Source organism: Acanthopagrus latus, chromosome 20, assembly GCF_904848185.1.
Source record: "Acanthopagrus latus isolate v.2019 chromosome 20, fAcaLat1.1, whole genome shotgun sequence".
Lineage (NCBI taxonomy): Eukaryota > Metazoa > Chordata > Actinopteri > Spariformes > Sparidae > Acanthopagrus > Acanthopagrus latus.
The window spans coordinates 5307038-5330909 of NC_051058.1; the positions used below are offsets into that span (position 1 = coordinate 5307038).

General features: G+C 43.2%; 1 protein-coding gene across 6 annotated transcripts in view; it reads right to left on the reverse strand.

Annotated features, from left to right (window-relative positions):
• Window positions 1–23872, reverse strand: part of cacna1g (calcium channel, voltage-dependent, T type, alpha 1G subunit) — a 274185-nt gene that overhangs the window by 100221 nt on the left and 150092 nt on the right. For all 6 annotated transcript variants that reach the window (XM_037081174.1, XM_037081175.1, XM_037081179.1 and 3 more), the window contains 5 exons: window positions 18604–18763; window positions 14809–15091; window positions 14153–14245; window positions 13110–14007; window positions 11277–11656 (listed from right to left, as the gene is read on the reverse strand). In XM_037081174.1, coding sequence (XP_036937069.1) covers window positions 11277–11656; window positions 13110–14007; window positions 14153–14245; window positions 14809–15091; window positions 18604–18763 — 1814 coding nt within the window. The remainder of the gene's footprint in view (window positions 1–11276; window positions 11657–13109; window positions 14008–14152; window positions 14246–14808; window positions 15092–18603; window positions 18764–23872) is intronic.

The window sequence follows — 23872 nt, forward strand, 5'->3', positions numbered from 1 at the left end:
TGAAGTAAATATTCCGTCCGCACTCAAGAGTTTGGCAGCGGACCCTGATTTCTGTTTAAAAGGGAAACATAGCACCAATACCAGCCATAAGTGCGAGAAATTATTCAAAGAGTAAGTAAAGAAAGTGACTCCAGCTGAAAACCCTGTTTTTCTTAACCTCTTTAAAGGAAGAGTTCAACATGTTGGGAGTGCTCAGGAATAGTTGCGTCAGATGATTGAAAATGCTACAGCCTGCAAAAAAAAAAAAAAGTAAGGCAAATAATTGTTTAATACTTCAGGGTTTTGCTTTTTTGCTTTCATTTATTTATACATATATTTTTAACAACTAACTGAAGAGATATAATGTGCTATTTACTGAGCTGAAGAGGTGCTGGTAGGTGGATTTTGTAACTGTTTGAGTGAGCCAAGCTAGCTGTTTCTCCTCTTTCCGGTCTTCAGGCTTTGCTAAGCTAACTGGCTGCTTCTGGCAGCTTTATACTTAACACACAGATATGAACGTGGTATGGATCTTCTCATTTAAGGGATATGGTTGGAAGCTGGTGGCTAATTTTCACCAAAATAATCTTTTCCTAAGCCTAACCAAGCGGCTTTGCTGTCTAAGCTTACAGTATCTTACATGGGACCATTTCACAACATTAACAACGTTCCAATACTGGAAGTTCGCCAATAGCCATACCTCTGAGTAAGACAAAATGCCAAAGAATTCATTTGCCCTCTCGCCTCGCTGCAGTATGTCCGTACAATGTGACATCATTTAACATGGGCATGTAAGAACACACCCATCGGTGAAGCTAGGCATGGACAGAGGTACAACCAAAGTATCAACCAAAGAGGGAAAACAGTGCTTTTCAAACTGGTGTCAAGTGACTCTTTAATTCTACCTTCATACCGAATAAACAGCAACAAAAAAGCAGCAGCATAGCAGCAAAGCAACCACTTACACAACTTTGTGAAAGTTAGTGGCCAAACGTGAAATGGGTCACTCGGTACGTCCATGTGCGCCCAGCGCAGGCACCGTCGAGACCAACCACTATCTACAGAGGACTTCAATAAGAGAATCTTGACAGCTCGTCTCAGTTTAAACAAGTCAACACTTACAAGTCATTGCTTGGTATTAAGTCATTATGTCCCATAAGACTGGAATGTAACAGCAGGCACAGAGGCAGAGATGAATGTCCGGCAACACCAAGGCCTAATATTGCACCATAATTGAGAGCCTGGAGTCTCAAACCTAAAATTTCACTGGCTCACGATAAACTTGTTGTCACTGCAGCTTTTACGAAGCACGACGCCCTCCTTACACTGTGTGGCTTGGGATGAATGACGCGTTTTCACGGTTGATTGTGTGTCTCTTTTTGGGTACGTAAACCCGAAAACCTGGAGCTGGAAAATGATTTCTTGCTTCCCTCAGCTGCGGCAGGAAAAATGTAAATGGAGCGTATTTCATCACGTTCCTTGTTAAGCACGGCATCACGCAACACATGAGCAACGTTAAACGGATGGTGTAGAAAACATGTAAGGAGGGCGACATTGTTGCCCTTCCTGTCTCTTGGTTTAAAGAAGAATAATTTGCACAGAGCCTGCAGTGCCGCTCCTGCCAGGGAACTCCGCTTCCTGAAAAACAAGCTTTTTCCTGTTTCATCTCCCCTCTTTGTCATCGTCTGTGTCTCCTCTGTCTGTCTCTGGGTTCACAGACACAGACGAATCTATTCGTTTGATCCCGCTGCTTTATTGTGTCCATTCATTTGAACGCTGGCGAGGGGAGGCGGAGGCGATCCCTTCATGCGCGCACGCACTTTGTCCGATTAAGAAATGTTCAAAGGGCGAACAAATGCTAGGGCACTTAGATGTTCACGTGCTCTTTTCGGATGAATGCCCTCACACGCGGCCACGTCCGGACACACTCTTGTCCACAATCATGACACCACAGATGCACAGAGGTGTGCCCAAAAGTTGCACTCATAACCACGTTTGCTCACACATCCACAGGCCACACACATAAAACCCCCTCCCCTCACTAGAATGTAAGTGCACGTACTGTATGAAAAAAAAGAAGAGAAAAAAAAGGTCTTTGCACGGACTCACACTTATAATAATGCGTGCAGGCGCACACACACATGCACACGCAGCTTTATAATAGATGCGATTGATAAGCCAGAACAAGAAGTACAGTTTTTATGAGGTGAGACTTGGACTGCACACATCTGGCCTTAAAAGAGGTTCAGGTCATTATTTTTCCCCCACTGTTTCTGTTCTGCTATTGTTCCAGCTTGTATATTAGACATTCCTCAGACATCATGCAAGATTACCGCAAGAGAATGAGACCATAAAAACCTTTCTCACACATAGAAACGCACATGGGAGCACACAAAAGATATGGAGGGCGAAAAATTCCCCCACAACCGCACAGGCATGTCAGCATTGCCAAAGGTTCACAGACATTTAACTTATCAAACGGGATATATTCCTTAATTGACTAATGGCCACTGAGGTGCGCATACTACCTAGAGCGAGATGAATGTGTCCATGTGCACGAGTGTGTAAGTGAGAAAGACATTCTTGCTTTTGTAATTGCTTCCTTGGATGGCTGTTTCCTGGGTAATGAGGCTGCAGGAGCATTAGGAGGTAAAGTGTGTTAGATGAGGAATAGTGTAATCTGGTTAGCGCTAATGTAATGTCACCTAATCTGATGCGATCTAATCTAAACGGGATGCTGCGAGCCGCTCAGCTCCCGACTGTCAATGATGCAGCACTATGTCTGGTGTGTGTGTGTGTGTGTGTGTGTGTGTGTGTGTGTGTGTGTGTGTGTGTGTGTGTGTGTGTGTGTGTGTGTGTGTGTGTGTGTGTTGGTTTAATCAAGTGGTTTGCTTAGTAACATTTTTTTTTTTTCCTGGGCAAGAATTAGACAGGAAGATCTAATCATCCACAGATATGAAGCCACAGCCATTGCAGTTAGCTTAGCTTAGCACAAAGACTTGAATGAGGGACAGCAGCTAGCCTGGCTGTGTCAAAAGGTAACAAAACCCTCCTCTGTACAAAAAAAACTAAATCATCATTGGACAGCAGACACATGCTCCCAGCCAAGATAAAGTCCAGCATGTTACCCACTGACTCTCTGATGGTTAGAGATTGAGACAAAAGCTTCATATTTAATGAGTTGGCATAAGAAGGACATCTGGGTCTCCATAGGAGTGTATTTTCCCAACTGTCAAACTATGCCTTAAAATCTGGTGTTCCACAGGGGTCTGATTAGGACCCTTGCTGTTTGTAATACAAAGCTACATTCTGTCTTTAATGATTATTTCATCATTCTCAGAATCATACACCATTACTAAACATCAGATTTTGATCCCTGTGTTTTTAAAGTTGATTTTTGGGTCTCATTCCCAACTTGTCAAATAATATGCCCTGGGTTTCCCAAGCCGACCCGTCCTGCATTCCCTAAGTGTCATCAGCCGTTTTTATACTGGGCAGCAAGCTGCCAATTTGGCTGTCTTTTTTGCAGCTAGGTCTGTGGATTTAGACAGGAGGTGGTAAATTGGGGGTCTGTTGTGGTCCACTAATTTGACGCCTCGATGGGTACACTTTTTTCCACCTCCATTCCTATGTAAATCCGAGCTGTCGATGTGCCGGTAATTGTGTGAGACGGGTGGGGATGTCGATGACCTGCACTGTTGTGCGACCCACAGCCAGGAATTTTAAAACCAGGAAACAGCTGATGACAGCAGTCAGTCCATCACTTCATCTACCAATGCTAAGATGAGCGACTGGACAGCCGTTGAGATCCAGGAGATGCTAGCGTCTCCTAGGTCCATGCAGCTGTCTTCATTGTCCATTTGTTGTTGTAGCGGCAAGCTACTAACGGTCGCTACTTTCAAATTAAGAGCCCCCCACTAAGCTCGCAGTTCTAAACCCCAATGGGGTGCAATGTAAAGCTCTTATTTTGAAGACAAATTCGATCTGCTTCCCTGTTCTTGCCGAACTTCATGCTCATCAGACCCCAGTGGCGGCCAAGTGGTGGCTTTTTGGAACAGACAGAATATTACACTTCCCTTTTAGATAGACAAGGCGGCACATTACAGATGGCCACTTTTTCTCTCTAAAAGGGGCTATTTAGGGGGGAATGAGACTAAAAAAATATCTTTTCTTATAAATAGAACCTTTAATTATTATTTTAATATGTTACCACCATACAGTATTGTTCTGAAGATGGGACCATACAAAGGGAATAAAATGGTCGATTCAGAGCAGGACCTAAAAGGAGAACGTGCTAAATACAGGCAGCATGTTATTTGACATCTCACTGAACCAGAAAATAACAGGAACCATCATTTGATCACTTCATTGATTCTCTCGTTTTGGTTTCATGGGCTTCAAGGCTGGAAAAGCCCTCCTTCTATAAACCAGGATTAGGAGCTGTTGTTTTGCCGTCTACGTCTAACCATTGTACAGATCAGAAAAAAACACTTTTCTTAGGCCTGTCTTGGAGGGAGGCCAGTGTCTGCAGATGCCAACACTGCGTTCCTCAGGCAGGGTAGGATAAAAGCTGAATAAATATTGTCTCTGGTTGGAGCAAGAAGCTTGACGAGAGGGTCTTTCCGCTGTCTCTCTGGATTTGGCAAGGGGAGAAGCAAATGTGTGTGTGCACAATACAGTGTGAGAACGCCTTCAGACGTAAATACACTGACCGCCGTCCATTAATTCCATAACCTGTGGGAATTAAACAAGTGTTAACTTTAAAACTAATGTCAACGTCAGGCCTTACAATAAACGCAACACATTCTACCTCTCAAACTGAAATGTAAATGTAAGGTAGCTGTGGCGACTGAGGGATTAGGATGTGAAAAAAAAACAAACAGATATAGCATTCAGTAAAACAATAACAGCCAGTAACAAATTCCAGTCTCTAAATCCTGCTGGTCCCTGTGTGCACAAGCAGGCATGACTACTGTCTGTCACGACAGATGCAGACTCGGACATGCAGTTGCAGGTAAAATACAGTCAGTTTATTAGGCAGAGGTTAGTACAAGGGATGTCGATCAGCTCAGTCAGAGGGATCAGAATCGGCAGGCAGAGGCTCGGTCACAAAGTCAGGCGATGGTCACATAGCTAAACTCACAAAAACACAACGACACACCAGGAAAGCGCTGGAACGCCGTCACCGGAGAACAAGATGAACTGGCACAGAGGGAATGGAACACAGAGACTAAATACTCTACAAGACAGTGACACGAGTTGTTACACCTGTATTGGCCGGGTGCAGGTAATCACACAGGTGGGGAACACAGAGGGGCGCGTGGAGGACAAAGAGTCTAACATGCTGGTGCTGAGCTGCATACACTAGTGGTGCTTGATTTGGCTTTCAGGACCTTTAAAGTCAATCCCCATGCGCTTGACCCCAACATGCCATTCTTAAGGTGACTCAAAAACAGAAATGCATCACTGTCGAGCACCACTCAGAGACTCACTCTAGAACATGCAGTTTCTTTTTCAAGTGCATAGCTTTCAAGGTTAGTACATCCAAAACGTCGGCTGTGGGAAATGTAGACAAAGTGAGTGACCCAAGAGTGACTCCAGATCACTTTGTGCTCATGTAACAGCTATGGGCTGAATCAATATTCATGTCGGCGCTAAAAAGCATTCTCGACGACGGCAACTGCAATTACCAAAACAGGACCAGCGCATTTCGAGCCACTTCTCCCTCCACACCGCTGTCTTTTCTGCATCTCTTAACCTCACGGTAGCATCAGCGCTCTCCATCGAGGGAGTGGGAAGACTGACAGGAGAGCTGGAGGAAAAGGCAGCAGGGAAGAAAGTGGTGGTGGTGGTGGTGGGAGGGGGCGCAGCCGTAAAGATCGAGGGAAGTTTCTTATGTAAAGCAAGAGAGAGAGCGAGAGGTTGACCTTCCCAAGTAAATAGACTATGGGCTGTGTCACATAGTTGGCAGACTCACAACTATTCCATCAGCTCCACCATAAATGGTAACGCTCTTAAAACTGCACGGGGAGATAAAGCAGACACCCTCTCCTCGCTCGTCCAACTCGTCCGCCTCCACTCGTTCACCCATCACCCCCTCTATCCCCTCGCCTCCAGGTCCTTACACTCTGTCATCCCTATCCAACACTCCATTTAATCATCTTTTTATCCCTCCATCTCTGTGCTGCGCGCACATTTACATTTGTAGCACTTGCCCCCTCCGCTGCCCTCCAAGCGAGAGCATGTATGGGCCGTTTCCCAAGCAGCACAGAGTGTTAGTGTGTACATATGTGTGAGTGTGCATTAAAGAGATAGGAAGTGGAGAGGGAGTTGATACAGCCTCACTATCATAGTGAGAAACACTGACATGCATAAAGTTAACTGTGGCTAGCTTTAACTCAACCTCAGTAACCCATGTCTCTTCTCATGGGGCTCATGGAAGTTAGCTTAAATGACAGCAATGCTTACAGCAGATTAGCTTAACTGCTTTATGTTTCTACTTAACTAAATCTATGTACTTGACTTAACCTAATGTGGCATATCTTAACCTAACCCAATTTAAGTTAAATAAACACAAGTTGACCTTTCTGAACTTAACTTTCTTAGACACTCTGTCCTTCAACTGAATGTTAGCATTCAGTTGAAGTTGTTCAAATGAACGTTTCTACTTCACTTAATCCAAGTCACTTAAATTAACCAAGCATGTCATGTCATGTCATTGTCCGTAACCGCTTATCCCTTTCCATGGGGTCACGGGGTGTTGCTGCTGGAGCCAATCCCAGCCTTGTCTCAGGGCGAGGGCAGGGTACTCCCTGGATAAGTCGCCAGCTCATCGCAGGGCCCTCACTAGTGAGCAATTTGGGGTTCAGTATCTTGCTCAAGGACACTTCGACATGCAGCTCAGCCTTGCCCGGTGCCGGGATTTGAGCTAGCAACCTTTCGATCACTAGTCGACCTGCTCTACCCGCTGAGCTACAGCCGCCCCTTAACCAAGCATGACTTAACTTAATCTAACTTCATTTGATCCAATTTCACTGGACTTAATTTTACTTAACCTGATTAAACCAAACTTGACTTAATTTACTTAAAATTAACATTCAGTCGAAGTCATGGTTTACTTAACTTATTCTAATTTTCTTAACTCAACATAAATGATTTACTTAAGTTGGCATAAAATTTGAGTCATGTTTGTGTCCATTGAGAGTAAGTCTAAGTCCAATATGTAGCCTATGTAGCTATGGTTGCTACATATTGCTTAAAAGATAGGGGACAATGAATCAAAAGTGAGCACCATGAAACCACAACAGTTTGGTTAAAATATATCACAATTGAAAAATTTTGTATGGCACAGTGCTGAGGATAAATGGCATCTCAGCCTAAGGAAAGAAGCTGCTCTGTAGTTGGGTTACTGTGCAGCACTAGAACAAAATTGACACTAGAAAAAAAAAAAAAAAAATCTTGTGGTAGCTTTACCTTAACATGCTCTGATAAAATATTGTCTAGGATATTTGTCAAAGTTCATGTTCTAACATTGTAAACATGTTTCCATTATATAGCAAGGTAAATGCATGTAACTACCAAATAAACACACCTATACCAGTAGACATTTAGCATACTGTGTCCTTGACAACTTTTCACCAAAAATGCATTTCACAGAGGGACTAATAACTGAAAAAACTGTAAATGTCGATAAAAGATATACAGTCGACAGTTTTTCATTCACGGTTGAACGGACGCCAAAACCAGATCTTTTCACTGAGTGAACTATCTATGCGGGTGAGAAACAGAAAACAACGGAATTTGAAAGTGGGTTTTTTAATTGGCAAAAATTAACTGCTGTGGGAAATACTGTTCCTGGAATCTGCACGCATGCAGTGCAAACACACGCAGCTGCAGGAACTCTACCTTCGTGACAAATTGTCTTCTGTCAGACACACACATCCTGTTCGTAATCACTATAATCCATGATTAATAAGCATGTTATATTTAATCATTACCGTTGCCAGCAGAAACATTGATTGGCCTTTACAAACAGGTAGACATTTTGTTTTACTTTTGCACACATGATCATCAGTTACTAATTGGGGTGAATATTGGTCGACTTTCCTGAAGACGCAGTCGGAACTCTGCACCCTTATTTGCATCTGAATGATACATACTTCTGTATCTTGTCTGTGTGTCGGTGCATGTGTGCGCATTTCTGTGTGTGTCGTATATCTAAAAAACAGTAGGAGGGACAGCAAAATGGGTCAACTTGATTGATTAAGCTGTCAAAGTTAATAGAGCTGAAACATATTTTCTGACATTTATCCATACACAAGAACTTTCAGATGATATACAGAAGGTGCATCTCTATTTCTAAAAACTCTAGAATACAGACAGTACATGTACACGGGCCATAAAGCTGGTCTGAGCAGTAGCTAAACAAAAGTTAAAGTAATATACTGGAAGATTGTAATTTGTCGTTTGTCACTGAGGTCAATCTCCACTGAATACAGTGTAGTACAAGCCCATCTAACATTAGACCTCAGCATATTCCCTGTGGCGTGTCAGTATAGATTTATAGATAGCACAGATCGGAGATATCTGCAATCAATAATTCCTTGGTTTGTGCAGCGGTTGAGCCACTTAGAAGATTTGACTGTGGAATAAGGGGGAAAAAAAGCCTCCTGAATTGATTGAAGGCTTTCAATGTGACTCGGCTGTGTTGTATTAGTCACTAAGTCAGCCTTTGAGAGTTAACTTGCTACATATGTCCATTACAGAGGTGGAACACTACGTCACTAGCAATGTTGCACCAGAACATCGTGTAAAAGTAGATATCGTGTTAAAATGGTACTCTGGGAGAAGTGAAAGTCACCCATATGAAAACTACTTGATAAAAAGTCTCAAAATATCTGATATTCAGCGTACATAAGATTCAAACCAGCGTGCCAGTACCACTCACATCAACTTTACAATTTTAACTAGAAGTGGAAAACCCAGGCTGTAAATATCTCTTCCATCTATCCCATTTCCACTATGGACAAGCCAATGACAAAAGTTCTCCACTTTTTCCTTGGAAACATGCTGACTATGTTTATCATCTGGGTGCAGATGAAGGATGATTTTAAACATGTGTAGCACTGAAAACAGTTGGTAAGACTTGTCCAATTCCTAAAGTGGCAGTGGCACGGGGTGCACACTGTGTGCAAAAATTCCAGTAGAAAACTTGGCTGGAGGATGTATGGAAATTGAAACCCAGCCTCTCCTCCATGTGGATGCAGTTACACAGACAAACAGAGGCTTAGTGATCCTTATGTCTACTGGATGTCGATGGGCTTGCAATCAATGAAGCGTCTCAGTTAAGTTTTTCAGCAGCCTGTCTGGAGACGAGAGGGATCCATGTTACCCAAACGGGGAGAGGGTACTCAGGGAAGAGAGGAAGAAAGACTTCTGAGGGGTTAGAGACAGAGGAGAAGGAGTGTATGGGAAGAGATAATGACAAAATAGGCGAAAGTGAATACAGGAAGGAGAAAAAAAGAGGGAACAAAAGTGGGAAGGAAAGGAAAAGAGCAGGAGGAAGGAGGCTACATGAAAAGAGGAGGCAGAAGAAACGGAAAAAAATAACATTAAGGGGGAGGAGAAAAAAATGGCAAAGCAAGGGCAGACAGAGAAGAAGAGACACAAAGCTGTAAAACTTCCTGTGTGTGTGTGTGTGTGTGTGTGTGTGTGTGTGTGTGTGTGTGTATGTGTGTGCGTGCGTGCGTGCGTGCGTGCGTGCGTGCGTGCGTGCGTGCGTGCGTGCGTGCGTGCTGCGGATGTTTTGGCATCTGGTTTTGTTTATAGGCACTAGGTCAGGGACCGAAAGTAACCCCGTAAAACCTGGCCCTGCTACTCCTACTACACACCTACACACACGCACAAACAAACACACAAGACTTGTGTCAATTACTTTACTTGTGTTATATAACTTTACACAAAATCACCCGTGCCAAAAACACAACACGACAGCCTCAAACACAACATGCATCTTAAAACTCAAACCTGCACTTGGAAAATTGTTTTATTTAAAACAGTCATCAGAAGAAAAATGCAATGCCAAATCATGAAGTCTCGATAGAGTGTTTTGATTGAATATATTTGAACACTGGAGGAAAATCAGCTGAGCACAGGAAGTGATGAGTGATACTTGTAGCACGTTACCTCACCGAGAAGATTATCTACTATAAAAGTACGAAAAAGTCAAACTTATGTAACAGTACAGACGTTGAGTTAGAATATTACTTTGGTAAAGGTGAAAGTAATTCATACGAATAGTACGACAAGTGTTCTAATGAATGAAAAGAAGAAGTAAAACTACATGGTAGCACTTTAAAATAACCATGAGTAATACATTTATAGTTAAAAAAGCTTAGGCAAAAGGTGGACAGGCAGGTGGCGAACAAAGTCTGGGGTTTGCATCCTGAATGTCTTTGGTCATGCAGGCAATTTGGTGAGGTAGGTAGGATGAAGCCCATTCTTGTTGGAATCTGATCTTATTGTGCAACCTACAGTAAGTAAGACTTGACAACAAACACATTTGCTAGTATGAGGCAAGCTATGCTGCTGCAACATACTGTAGCTTTTCAATCTAGGGAGGAGAGGTAGAGTTGTTCTTGAGTGTACATGTTGCATTCTCACAAGACTGCTGCCTGGTCATGATGCACTCCAAACGACCTGCGGTCAATTGCTATGTAATCTGCTCGAATTTACACCTTGCACCGCCGTGTCTTTTTCATCATCCAGACAAAGCATCCTGATACAGATTGCACTGTTAATATCAGCAGTAAATCGGGTCAAAGATTAAGAGGCCCAGGAGTTAAACAAAAAAAAAAAAAAAGACGGCAGACTGAGAGTTATAGAAAGAGAAAATATCTCTGTCAGATGTTGAGGGGCCTTCCTGACCCCTTAAATCACCCCTGCTCCTCTTTCCCCCTCTCTCTGTATCCTCTGTCTCTCGTACTCTCTCATTTCCGTTTTCTCGCTCACATGGCTGTAATTGCGCTTGCATAAACAAACGAGGCCAGAGAGATACATCAGGAATTCCAGTTGGGCCTGTGGGAGCTGTGGAGTGCACACAATCACACAGAATGACACACGTGCACACGAGGATCTAAGGTAACTAACACCTGCCTACAGTCTTTTACTAGGCCTCATCTGACTTCCCATTATGAACGACTATATATTCCCACTGAGAACTTTAAGGTCCGCAAACTACCTCAGTGGAGCGCCATCCAGCAGCTGCAGTCACACACTCACACATTTCAGAGTGCACTCACCTGCTCGTGGTACTCGATCCCCATGCTCAGAGTATTGATCAGAATGGCGATCATAATCCCTCGTCCAAAGTACTTGCTGTCCACGATTTTCCTGAACGTGTCACACACCAGCCTCCAGAAGCGAACGATGTTGGCCGCCGTTTTGCCCAGCCTGAGGCGCTTCTTTTTGGGTTGCCGGCTGTCTCTCCTGTCCCTGTGGTGGAGGTCCTGTGTGAACTCATACACGCCATCGCTGTCAGAGTCTCCGGGGGTCTCGTTGCCATCGGCGCCCCCTTCTGCGCAGTAGGGGCAACTCTCAAGGTCCAATGTCAATGCCGCTGTGTCCATGGCGCTGCTGGTAGCGCTGAGGTCACGAGCCGACAGCTGGCTCGAGAGCTGGGCTGCAGCCGAGTGAGAAAGGTCAGGTGGAGAAAGTGAGACAGAGAGAAAGAAACAGCAGTAAAGCCAGCGTGACTGTGATAAATTTCACTCATGAAGTGGTTTAGACAAATAGTCAAATCCAATGAAAGAGATCTGTTGTGAACAATAGCATTTCAAGACGTTCGCGTGTGTGTCAGAGGCAGCGTGTTTGATGGTGATGGACAGTGTGCTGTATGAGTAATGCCTTGTCTCTACAGGCTGCATTGTGGCCTGTCTGGCTGTTCGCCAGCGTTGCTATCGTCTGTCCAACCTGAACGGACCTGGCCTGACTTTTACTGAGTCCGCTGCCTCAGGAAACTTGGCCGGGGGAGACAAAACTGGCTGGGAGCTTAGACATGAGGAATTAACCTTTATTGACGGTAATTATCACTCTTTCGAAAAAGCACGCACTCTGGATAGTGTTGTAGTTGAGGCTTGATCATGACAAATTGATATTGTACACCAACAAATAGGTGATTGCGGAGATGGGAACATTTCCAATGGGGTGTGACCTGGTTTCCTTCACCACTAATGTGGAACTTAAACACTGATGCTGACTGAGTGAGATACTCCTGTTCTCTTCAAGCCCTAGGATGCCTTCCAGTTTTTTACTTAACAATGAAGCTCAGCCAAGCAAACTCGTTCCACCGCAGCTAACACAAAGGAATGCAGATTATGGAGCTAATCGAAAACACAACATTTATGATTGTGATTTCCACTGCAACGTATCTGTGACCTCACTCCTGTTAGTTTTAAGGTTGCAATAGCACAAGATTATCACGGTATGATCTCAGAAAATATCATGGTTTTATGGTGTTACATTATTATTAACAGCTGAGTAACTTTTAGCCTTTTATGGCTCCAAAGGCAGCTGCATGTTATCTGATAAACTGTCTTCATTGATTTTTCTTTCATTATGGGTAGTGTAGGTAACCAACCTGATACGGCAGGTTTTGAAAAAAGTAGAGGAATGTGTGGAATAAAAAGGGCAATACGTCTGGTTCTTTGGTTCCTTTGAAGCAACAAAAGGCGTTATACTACTTTTTTGTCACATGCTGCTCCCAAAGACCAATAAACACAACTTTGTATGTGAAATTGGTGTAGTTTACCTGTAAACAAGTGCTTTACAATTCCACAAAATATCGTGCCCTAACAGACACAGAACATAAAGGTCAAGTTTGTAGAATGGTTAATTGTTTAGTCTCATTCCAAAATTGGGTTGGTAGGTGAGGCTGGCCATCAAACCCCAGGGACTCAACAATCAACTATCTCACAAACTGGACCTTTCAACCTTTTCGATTTTTCATAATACTGACATAGTAAAATTCAACACTGTAGATAAGCAAATGCACATGGTATGATAACTGTAGACTTTCATAACACTGCACACCTTGAAACCCCTCGGCTCTAGTTAGTTTGTTGTGATTTGTCTACCTGCGGGAGTGTGTGTGTCCACCAGACTTGATGGCCGTCTTTCCGGGTGCATGGGTGGGATATTCAGGTTGAAGCCGAAGTTTGTCAGGGTGCTGGCAGCAACACTCCCTCGTCTGGACTCTGCCAGGGCTCGAGCCTGCAGAGTGGGGTAGTTCTTAGGTCCTGGGGCTGCAAAGGGTACAGAGTTCCTCTTCATGGCCCTGTTCATGGGAGCCAGGGCAGGGGAGAAGGGCCCCAGGGTCGACCCCAGGTTTGTGGGCGAGGGGGTACAGCGAAGAGTTTCTGTATGGAATACACTGTGAAGGGAAGTGGAATCAGCACCTCCCACAGCTGGACTGGACACAATTGCTAGGTTTGTATCAGAGCTGGCTGCTGTAAGTGAAAGCGGCAGGGCAAGAGTAAGCTGTGTGTCCGTGCTTGTTACAAGAGCCCCTCCATTGTTGTTATGAGCACCAGCCTCAACATCCAGACACCTGATGCTCCCACCTCCCCTTAAACTGCCATTCCCCAGGTGGTAGTGGTGGTGGTGGTGGTGGTGATGATGGTGCATCATGTGGTGAATCGACACAGATCCCTGCCTAGAGGACTTCCTCCTCCGTCTCTGGCTGCGTTGGGGCTCCACGGGCGGTGGCGTTGCGGCAATGTTGAGCCCAGCACGTCGAGCCAAGAACCTGCAGACGTGGGCCACTTGTTTGGCCCCCTTGCGGACGATGTGAACCAGGTACTTGAGCAGCTCATTGTAGCAGGAGCCCGGCTCAGAGAGGGAGGCGAGAGTGCTGGCATTGGACATGAAGCGCACCCGCTGCTCCTTCATCAGCTGACTCTCCCGTTGCTTGGTCTCTGAGAATTGGGTGGCAATGACCACCAGGCACAGGTTGATCATGAAGAATGAGCCAATCTAAGGACAGGGAGGGGATATGATGACACTGTTATTCACACACTCTCAATGGATGTCCACACAACCGTCCCCAGACTGACCCACTTGCTCAATCATCAGCCGACACACATGCACACAGCTGGTGGCAATGTGAAGTGGCACTTACAATGATGAGTAGGATGAAGTAGATGAAGTTGTAGAAGGAGTGCGCATCCATCACGAAGTACATGATGTCAACCCAGCCCTCCAGCGTGATCACCTAAAGAAGACCGCAGGCAGGGGAAAGGGATGAAGAGAGACAAAGATAAAACAGTAATCAGACAACTCATACAAGAAGAAACTGGAATTAAGAAAAAGGGATTAAAAGACAACATATTTCACAGTTCAGTGTTTTCTAATACCAAAACTCAGCAGAAGACTAATCCAAAAAATCCCCTTGTATGCTTTACTCCATGCAGGCAAACCAAAGCAGTGGCCAGATTTATGGGAGAACTCATCTTCAATCTGGCTTTCGTCCCACAAAATTACACCCCTCAGCTAGACGGAGTGAATGAACACTCCAAGTAAATGCTTTTCAGATGATGTGGAGATAGCAAACAAATGGTGCGGAAAAACGAGGCTGCAGTCTGGTGGTGTGGCTGTGGTGACCTGCTAATCCAGTAAGCCCTTTTTCTGTTACACCAGCCTCTAGGGCAATTAGGTTCCCTTTCTCCCTCTTCCTCTCCATCTTGTATTACAGGGTTGCATGTCAGCTAACCAGACTAAATGTGTCTCTTTACAAATTGCCCACTTGTTTGGGTTAGATGTGAATAGCGGTTTTACCTGAAAGATGGCAATCCAGGCATAGAAGATGTTGTCGAAGTTGATGGCTCCCTTGAAGGGGTTGACCATGCCATCAGAGCAGTTGGTGTAGTACTGGTTCCAGTTGATGCAGGTGGTGTTGTCAGTGATGTTAGAGTACATGTCCAGGTTACACTGGAGGCCTCCTTCCTCATAAAGCTTGGGCACAGAGTTGCAGTCCCTCATGCCGCTATCTTTGGGCTGGGAGCAGATGAAGGGGTTCTCGTCGTCATTCTCAGTGTGGTAGTATTTGTAAGCAAGTGGGCTTCAGGGAAGAAAAAAGAAAGGACATTGTAGGGGTTAGTAAAGAGGCCCAGTAAATTTCAGACAGCAGGGCTCAAGACTTACTTTAAAAAGTGGTTGTAAGGCTGGCAACCAGGCTCGCAGCCTTGGTTGCAATTTTTTTCACCTTTATATTTTGAGAAATCGAAATACTATGTAGGTATACATAAGCCTAATACCAAAATACGACAAAATAATTCCTAGGCACTTCCTTGAACAAGTGGAACTTCCTTCGCAGAATTCAATTTGCTTTGCCATTGTCTTTGAAGCTTGTATACATGAGTAAGCACATGCAGCAATGTCTAGTTATGGTTCTGACCTCAAGAGCTGTATTTCAGTATCAACAAAGCAAGCAAAGAAACAAAACAATATCAATTTCCGGTCTAAGTCTAAAATTTATCATCATTAGCTAATATAAGCCAACGTAAGATACTGGTCACACAAGACCAAATAAGAGTGTATTGGCACAACTACTGAGTGTACTGAAATGAGCAAGGGGGTGTTTTAAGGCTTAGGAATGTGATTATTACCGTTATCTTTATCATTAACCACTAAAACAAAGTGTGAAAAGTTACTTTACTGATAACTTTACGACTGAAAAACCTTGTACATCCCACAAAAAGAATGTAGAACTTTATGTAGCTCAATGTTGCGAAACCACAGAATAATAATTCATTTCTCCAGCTTTCCCAGAAATCTCTCTCCCGTCTCCCTTCAGGGAAGCACGTTTGCCCTTCAGCCTTCACCCTTCAACTGCAGCCTGCTTTCGTTGCCAGGCTGTGACTTTTAAAATAGCTGGATGTTTTTTTTTTGTTTTTTTTTTTAATGCAAAATGATGATTCCGCCTTTTAATTTTGGCACACACCGGGGAGAATTTTAAGTGGATCAACTTTGAAGCCCCGAAGTCTGCAGGTTTTAATTCCATGAAAATCCTCAAGCAGCTGATTTCACTGATTACAAACAGATAGTGAGAACTAATCAGTGAAGCCAGCTGTAATTGTGTTGACAAACCTGGGGCCGAATTACCGGGGAGCCCCCTGTGTGTCTTCTTTGGAGATGAGCACATAATTTTGTCTGCCTGCTACACAACCTCAGTCTGTTACAGAGCACTTGTCGGTCTGGAATAATTGGTATGCGTGTCTGGTGATTGTGCAATATCTGGCTTGTCTGTCTACGCTCTCTTGCCTTCATTAATAGTATAGAAGCCTCTAGCACTTTCTGGGACCAGTCCAGTTCTAATATACACGTCAGGACCACCTTACACAGATTTATTTAGTCATTCTTAAAAGTTGCGTCACATTTTGATGACCTAAAAAGCTCGTTTCTCAGGCTCATTATGAGGCAGATCTGATTTACGGCACCCCGAGATGATGCATGGGAAGTGGTTCCTGCCGGGTGCTCTCACATATTCGCAATCAGTCTAATAAAGAGTCACTGTCAACCCAGTCAACAGTTAACAGCTGTTACTTTGCTGCAGCACTAAAATACGTACCGGCAAAATGATTTCTAAAGCAGGCTTTAAAACAAATATAATTATGACTTCAGACATAGAGCCAGCCTTCACCTGATGCAGAAATATCCCGATATACAGAGAGGAATTCTAAAATGATGATGATGGCAAAAAAAAAATGTGCCAACTCACCATAGCCATTATGCATGAACTTAGATTACAGCTGCGAGATGTCATAAATCCTATAGAGAATAATGAAGGCCTGGTGACACGGGGAACATGAATAAGTCATGGGTGGTCATGTTCCATATACCATGAGCCACATGGGGTCTTTCTCATTATAACAGAAGCTTGTCCCTCTCCCATTCATCACTGTGATGAGACGCTGTAATCGCTAACCTCATTGACTTTGGTACATGACCTCGCTCACAATGTGGGGTCAAGGTTTACTGTAGGCCTGTTTGCAATCTCAGCTGTGATTTATTTTTTTTATTTTTTTTATCTCAGCTCAATGAAGAAAATAATAAACAGATGAATATATCAAATCACCTTGTGCACCTTCGTACATCTGAAGGTCAATATTGGCAACATTTTCAGATTGACAAAATAGGTGCTATTTGTGAGAAATGCTTTATAATAACATGCTTCAATAAAGGCTTTATAATGACATCACTAATAAATGGTAACACTAATAAATGATGACTATAATATAAGATGATATAATTTATAAACCATTTATAAAGCAATTGTTTATTGTTAATATGCAACTAATGTTTCTAATGCTTTGTAATTCACTGTTCGTTCACAGTGAATTACAAATTATTAACTATTAACTAATGTTTAATTGACTATACATTTACTATTTAATAATCAAGATTATTATTAAGTGTTAGCAATTCCAGTTTATTACAGTATCATCACAGGCTTTAGCCATCATATCGCATGGTTATGTTGAAAATTTACGTGCCAAATTCTCTATGACCTTATGTGTCACACTTTTGTCCATTCTCCATGCGACTTCCTTCCCTGCTCGGAGCATTTCAGAAGCAAAGTGTCATTCTTGATTGATATGTTTGTGGTTATCAGATTGTGCTAAAATTTAAATTTTTCCTGAATTTTTTCTGCTTCAACGATGACTGAGTAGACTACATAGTCAAATGGTTTCCCTTTTCCCTGTTCTCAGTGTCTTTAATGTAAGTAATTCTGATTTTGTCGTTTTTTGTTTAAACTGAGCAGATACTGTGGACTATGCTGTTCCTCTATCAGACTTTCTGCCCAACCTGATCTACTTTGTGAAGCTTAAAGTGACTACTGTCTGCTTCCATCAGAACTAGACTCGGATCTAGAATGTACGCTCGCGCAAGTGCAGCGCGTTCACACTGCTGTGTAGCTGGTAGTTGCCGAGGCGGTATGTTTCAATCCAACTTTTCTGCTGAACGGGTCAGACGAGAGGCAACAGAACGGTCGGATAAAGGCAGTTGGCTGTTGGTTTGAGTCTGGGCTTTTTAAGGCTTAATAATGCCATTTTAATGAGCACCCTTGGTTTTAATGGGTGAAGTAAAACAACAGCAGTACAATATTAGCATCAAAATGGACGTAAAGTACCGAAAATAAAAGTAATTTGCATGCAGAATGACACATGTCAGTGCTACATTAAAGTACTGGATCATTATGCATCAATATGTAAGTGGTACTTCAAGGTTGTTGATCTCAATTTGCCTGCTTTATATGCTGTTGTGGGGTAACTGAATCTCTTAACTGTTCATCTTATTTCACAGTCATGTGTTTATGTAACAATATTACATCTGAGGAGTATGAATCCACTCAGGTAAAGCCAAGTACCTCAAAAGTGCAATTAAGCACAGTATTTGAGTTATGTTCCACCACTGTCTATAATATTGGACAGAGGTGATAAATCCTGCAGTTAACATTAAACTGTGCAGGACAGACATGCATGCTAGTGACATCTAAACAGAAAAAGACACTGCACTTGCACTCGCACAAATTCCCAGTCAAAACACTGACGCGGTAAACAGGGAACTCACAAGGGGAAGGTGTCCTCCACAAAGCAGCGGTTTCTGAGCCGACCGACCCACAGCTGGACGCCGACGATGCCGAATATGAAGAAGACGAAGAAGCAGAGCAGCAGCACGTTGCCCAGCATGGGCAGGGTGTCCAGCAGCAGGGTCACCAGAATACGCATACCTGAGAGCGAGAGAGGACAGACAAGATCGAGGTCAAAAAAGCTGGTAGCACACCATACACCTATACAAACACAGTGGATATATAATATGGGTTAGGTGTATGTAACTGTTAAATAAAACTTTGTTTTTACTACAAGTGGAAGTGCAAAATGTTTTACAGAGCTGATATGGGGAATTTCATAGAATACAAGTTGATACGAGTAGAAATCCAAGTGCCTCTCAATTTACAGCCATTCACACTGACTAGTTCTGGTCTATTACAGCACGCTTACAGTACAGGGGCAAGTGCACAATTCACTGTCTTTGTTCAGTCGAGCAACAGCTCTTTTTTATAATTTAATGAAAATCAAATAACAATGACAAACGGCGGACATAATATCCCTCTCCAATTCACTTTCTCTAATTTAGACCCTGAGTTTTATATGATTTAAACGGCTTAATGAGGGACTGTCAAAACAGGGTCATTCATCGTCGCAGATGAAGAGCAGCGCTGTGGCTTACTTGTAAACAATATGGCATCTGGCTTTTGACAAATAGACGTGATTCAGGATATTAGTCTGTCAGCAGGAGGTATTCTTTTCTACTGCTGGGAAGGAACGATGAAATTAAACTGAACAAACTGCTGATAAAATGCGGCGCTTAAGAAGTCCAAATGGGGGTGATGGAATGCTGTTGGCATCACTTACAAAACCGTATTTCAGTCATATTTCACTGTCGTACACCACTACTCACTGGCACCAATTATTGTTGCTGCCTGCAACATAAATACATTGCGCCAGTTGTGTTCAAATGACAAATGCCAGTGTAGTACAGCATGTAAAGATTCTTAATGACATACAGAATGCTGCCGCTGTGCTAACAGTGGTATACCTAACACACATGACTGCTGTCCTCCTGACATTTACAACCTTACATTAAATACATCAGTAGGCAAATGAAATAAATACATAACATAAATTAATGAAAATGACATCATCATTATTTCACGCATGTGTGACTATGCCCTAAAATCATGACAGCTTTGTCTTCATAGTTAAAGGCTATGTATGCTGTCTGGGTACCATCGCTGGCTTTGATAGCAACCACAAAATGATGGCATTCTTTTCATCTCTAACAGTAAACGACAGTGAACGACAGTGAAACGCTGTTGTCAGGTGGCTCATGACATTGACGCATCACGAGTATGTCAACGTGGAATTATCATTAGTTTTCTGGGAAGAGGTACGTGGCAGTGGGATACCGGTGTTGATTTGTGTTCTTGTCCCGTAATGTGCCTTGCATGAATATCAAGCAGGTGTCCCTGGAATGAATAAAGGTCCAAAATACATTTGGATGCGTCACAGGAGTCCTGAGTCAAACTAAAGTCCAGAGATTTGTTGGCAACTTGTGAAAGTGTCAGCACTACACCTCCAGTTTTGCTCTGAATTAAGGCCACAGTAAAAGACCGGCTTTTTCGCCTTTCATACAGTACATCCCCGATTGTGTCAGGACAGCGTTCCCTGAAGTTTCTGACAACACACACACACACACACACACACACACACACACACACACACACACACACACACACACACACACACACACACACACACACACACACACACACTTCCTGCGCCCACACACTCCCTCTGCTAAATCTGGCGATGTCCCTCTGCTGCTGCAGCTCAGATTTTGCTCTTATCTTCAATCACTGATTTTCTCCATTCATCTTTATCTATCTATCTATCTATCTATCTATCTATCTATCTATCTATCTATCTATCTATCTATCTATCTATCTATCTATCTATCTATCTATCCATCCATCCATCCATCCATCCATCCATCCATCCATCCATCCATCTGGCTGTCTGCTTATGTTGCTGCTACTGTGTAATCTCTTTGTGTTTGTCCTTCACTACACTTCTCTCTCTCTCTCTCTCTCTCTCTCTCTCTCTCTCTCTCTCTCTCTCTCTCTCTCTCCCCCCCCCTCTTTTCCCTGCAGTCTATCCTTCCAGTAGTAATCCAGCGAGTCAATAATGAGGATCATTTTCTGATCAGGGGTTTTCTGGGTAATTGGAGAGGCTGGGACAGTCCCCGTCGGGGCACCGGCAGAGTTTGTCTGGCCGGGCTGACAGCCTCCGAGGAAGAGAGGGTACAGACGGAGAGACGACGAGAAGAAGGAGAGAGCAACACAGAGGGAAAGTGGACTGATGGGCAACGGAGAGAGAGACAGAGATCAAGAGACTGTGCGGGAGAAAAAATAATGCACGGTGGCCAATCTGTTTCAATATGTGGTATTTCGTTTCCTGCTTTAACTTTGTCAGTCAAGGCACTTTGTAAACTCTATTTTTAAAGGCACTATATGAATAACTAAAAATAATAATTATCATTAAAAAAACAAAAACATACTGAGAATGTCTCAAGACAAAAAGTTTACCTAGCCTGTGCCTCTTCTCTTTTTTGTTAAAGTTAAAATGCTGATGCTAGCATTTAGTACAGCCTCCCAATGCTGCTAGCATGGCCTCTATATCCTGTTATTATAAAACTACAAATTGCATTAATTAGTGTGGACTGGAGAAACATAACAAACAGAGGCTCTGCTCAGAGGCAACGAGCAGTGAAACGCAAGCCCAGATTTTGTCCTATAAAATGGGGAAAATAATGTCTTTTCAAATCAATTCGGGATCTCTGGGCTTCCGGAGACTTGGATTAGGCTGTGCGAAGCCATTTTAAGAACAAGTTCCCATCTATTTTAGAACGCTGTTCTGCTGTGGAGCTCCAGAAATGTTTTGTAGACAACAAAACTGCACCCAGATTTCCAACAGCACGGGGGTGGGTAGATAATGACTGACTTTTCATTGTTGGAAGAACTTCACCTTTAATTCTTCACACGTCTGTACATGGTCATTTTCATTTAAATATGTATTTTTTATCATCAAAAATGGTCCTACAGCCTTTGCAAAGAGAAAGCATATGCAAGATATATTACTCCTCCTTAAACTATGTCTCAATTCATGTCTTCCATTTGTGGGTGCGGGTTTATTCAAAAACTTGATTCTGGGCTGACATACTGCATATAGATATAATGTGTTTTATTGGGTTAGCATTATTCAGATCCTCTGTGGCTACGAGCTGTCGCTTTGAATGAAACACATGTATTTACGAGACATGTTTAAACAAAATAGAATTCCACCCATGTTCCAACACCTTTCATCCATGTTGTGCCATCTGGGAGTGGTGCGCCAAGCTGCGTGAGAAACTTTTTCATTATTTGTAGATAGATACGGAATTCCTTTTTCATGTGGGCGCACACGGAGACAGAGACTTTTGCTGTTGACAGATGGGAGGAAAACAAGGAGGATTTTGCAAGTTTTGCGGAGACATGGAGAACAAATGAGGGGGAGACAGCCAGGAGAGGCAGGGAGGAGATGAAGGGAGGAGAGGAGCAAAGGTTCTACTGAAGGACGGGGGAATGAGTGACAATGAGGAGCATCGGCGGGAGAACGGTGTGTGGATCGTGTCTTTTCGCAGCATCTGTGTGTCTCAAAGGGAAAAGATGGGAGTAGGAAACCCAGCTGAGGAGAAAGTGACTTCAGTGGAGAAGAGGAAACTCTTCAATGACACCCCAGACTCTTGAAAAAACACAGTTTTCAAGCTTTTTTTTTCTATTTGTGTAACAGCTGCCACGTTATGCAACTTGATGTAATTCTCAACTCCCAGCCCCGACCGTATACTTCCAGAGCGTACGATCGCAGTGTGAGACGAGAGTCATGAAGAAAATCTCTCGCAAAATAGTTATTAAATGCCATGTTTGTTTACGAGACAAACATCGTGTCATGATTCAAAGGAAGCAATCCAGCGCAGGGATAACTGTATAAAGTGTGAGTCACTGCCTGTGGCCATTTGTTGCAACGTGTTGCTTTTAAGTGGAATAACCGTTTAACATAATTCCTCTGAAGTCACACAGAGTTTTCTTTTTTTTTTGATGCATTCAGCTGCTGTCAGAGGTCTGGAGGCTCTATATATCTTGACAGAAACCGACTCTCCGCCTACAACACCAACACACATCCCTCGCCTGACTGCAGGCAGCCACGTCACACACACACACACACACACACACACACAAACAGAGCACACATTAAGCAGCAGCGTCTTCACGTGATTGCCCTCTGTGCAATATGCTGAGCTGTTAGGATGCTGCTTAGCTGTGCCTGAGTTAAAGACAGCAGCTGGGATTAGTGTCCGCTGCAGGCCGAGGCTCGCTGACTGGCTACACATGCTGCGATCCAGAGTGGAGATGGGTCTGCACACTGACTGTTCAGCCACCCCGTGCTGGTACGCAGACCTCTGAGAGAACAACATGGATCCTTTGCTACTTATTTACTCATTTTTCACACAAAGCAGCCGCATGTGGAGTTGACAGTCTCTCTGAGTCTTCGATATAGATAGATCATTTTAACTCAATATTCAGCTGAAGAACAGTGCCAGAAACAAAACACAATTCAAGGCAAATATTTCAATGCAGTGTAAAGCTGACAAATACAATTTGTAGCGTTTCTGCATTAAAGTGTCCAAAAATGACTGGGCCGCGATACATATTTCGGAGTTGTCTAATAACATTATCCCAAATGTTTCCAAAAACCCCAGTGAAATGTATCGTTTTGTGTAGGGTGATGGTGCGTTTCATTCGGTCGCGTGCCACTAAGGCTTCCAGGTGAGAGGAGGGAAGTCGTGACCAAACAACATGGATAGAAATTCCAAACATTACCTCGTCTGTGAACATTTCGGTCTGAGCAGTGGTGGTTGTTTACAATAAAAACAGCAACTTTCATGAACCAACACTACTTACACATCTTATTTTGACACCTAACCTTGACCCAAACATTGGCAGAATCTACACACTGTGCATTTAATTGGTCCTAAGGCTTCATTTTACACTTCATACTGTTTCCTTTTAGATGCGTGGTATTAATATTGTATTGTATGCGGTGGTACTGGCAAATACACATTTTCCATTAAACGTAAATCTAATATGAATGTTTCTTGAAGTTGTTTTGGGAAAGAAGAAATCCAAAATGACTAGGGAGGTATGTACATATTGAAGACAGAAAGGGTGAGGACTACATAC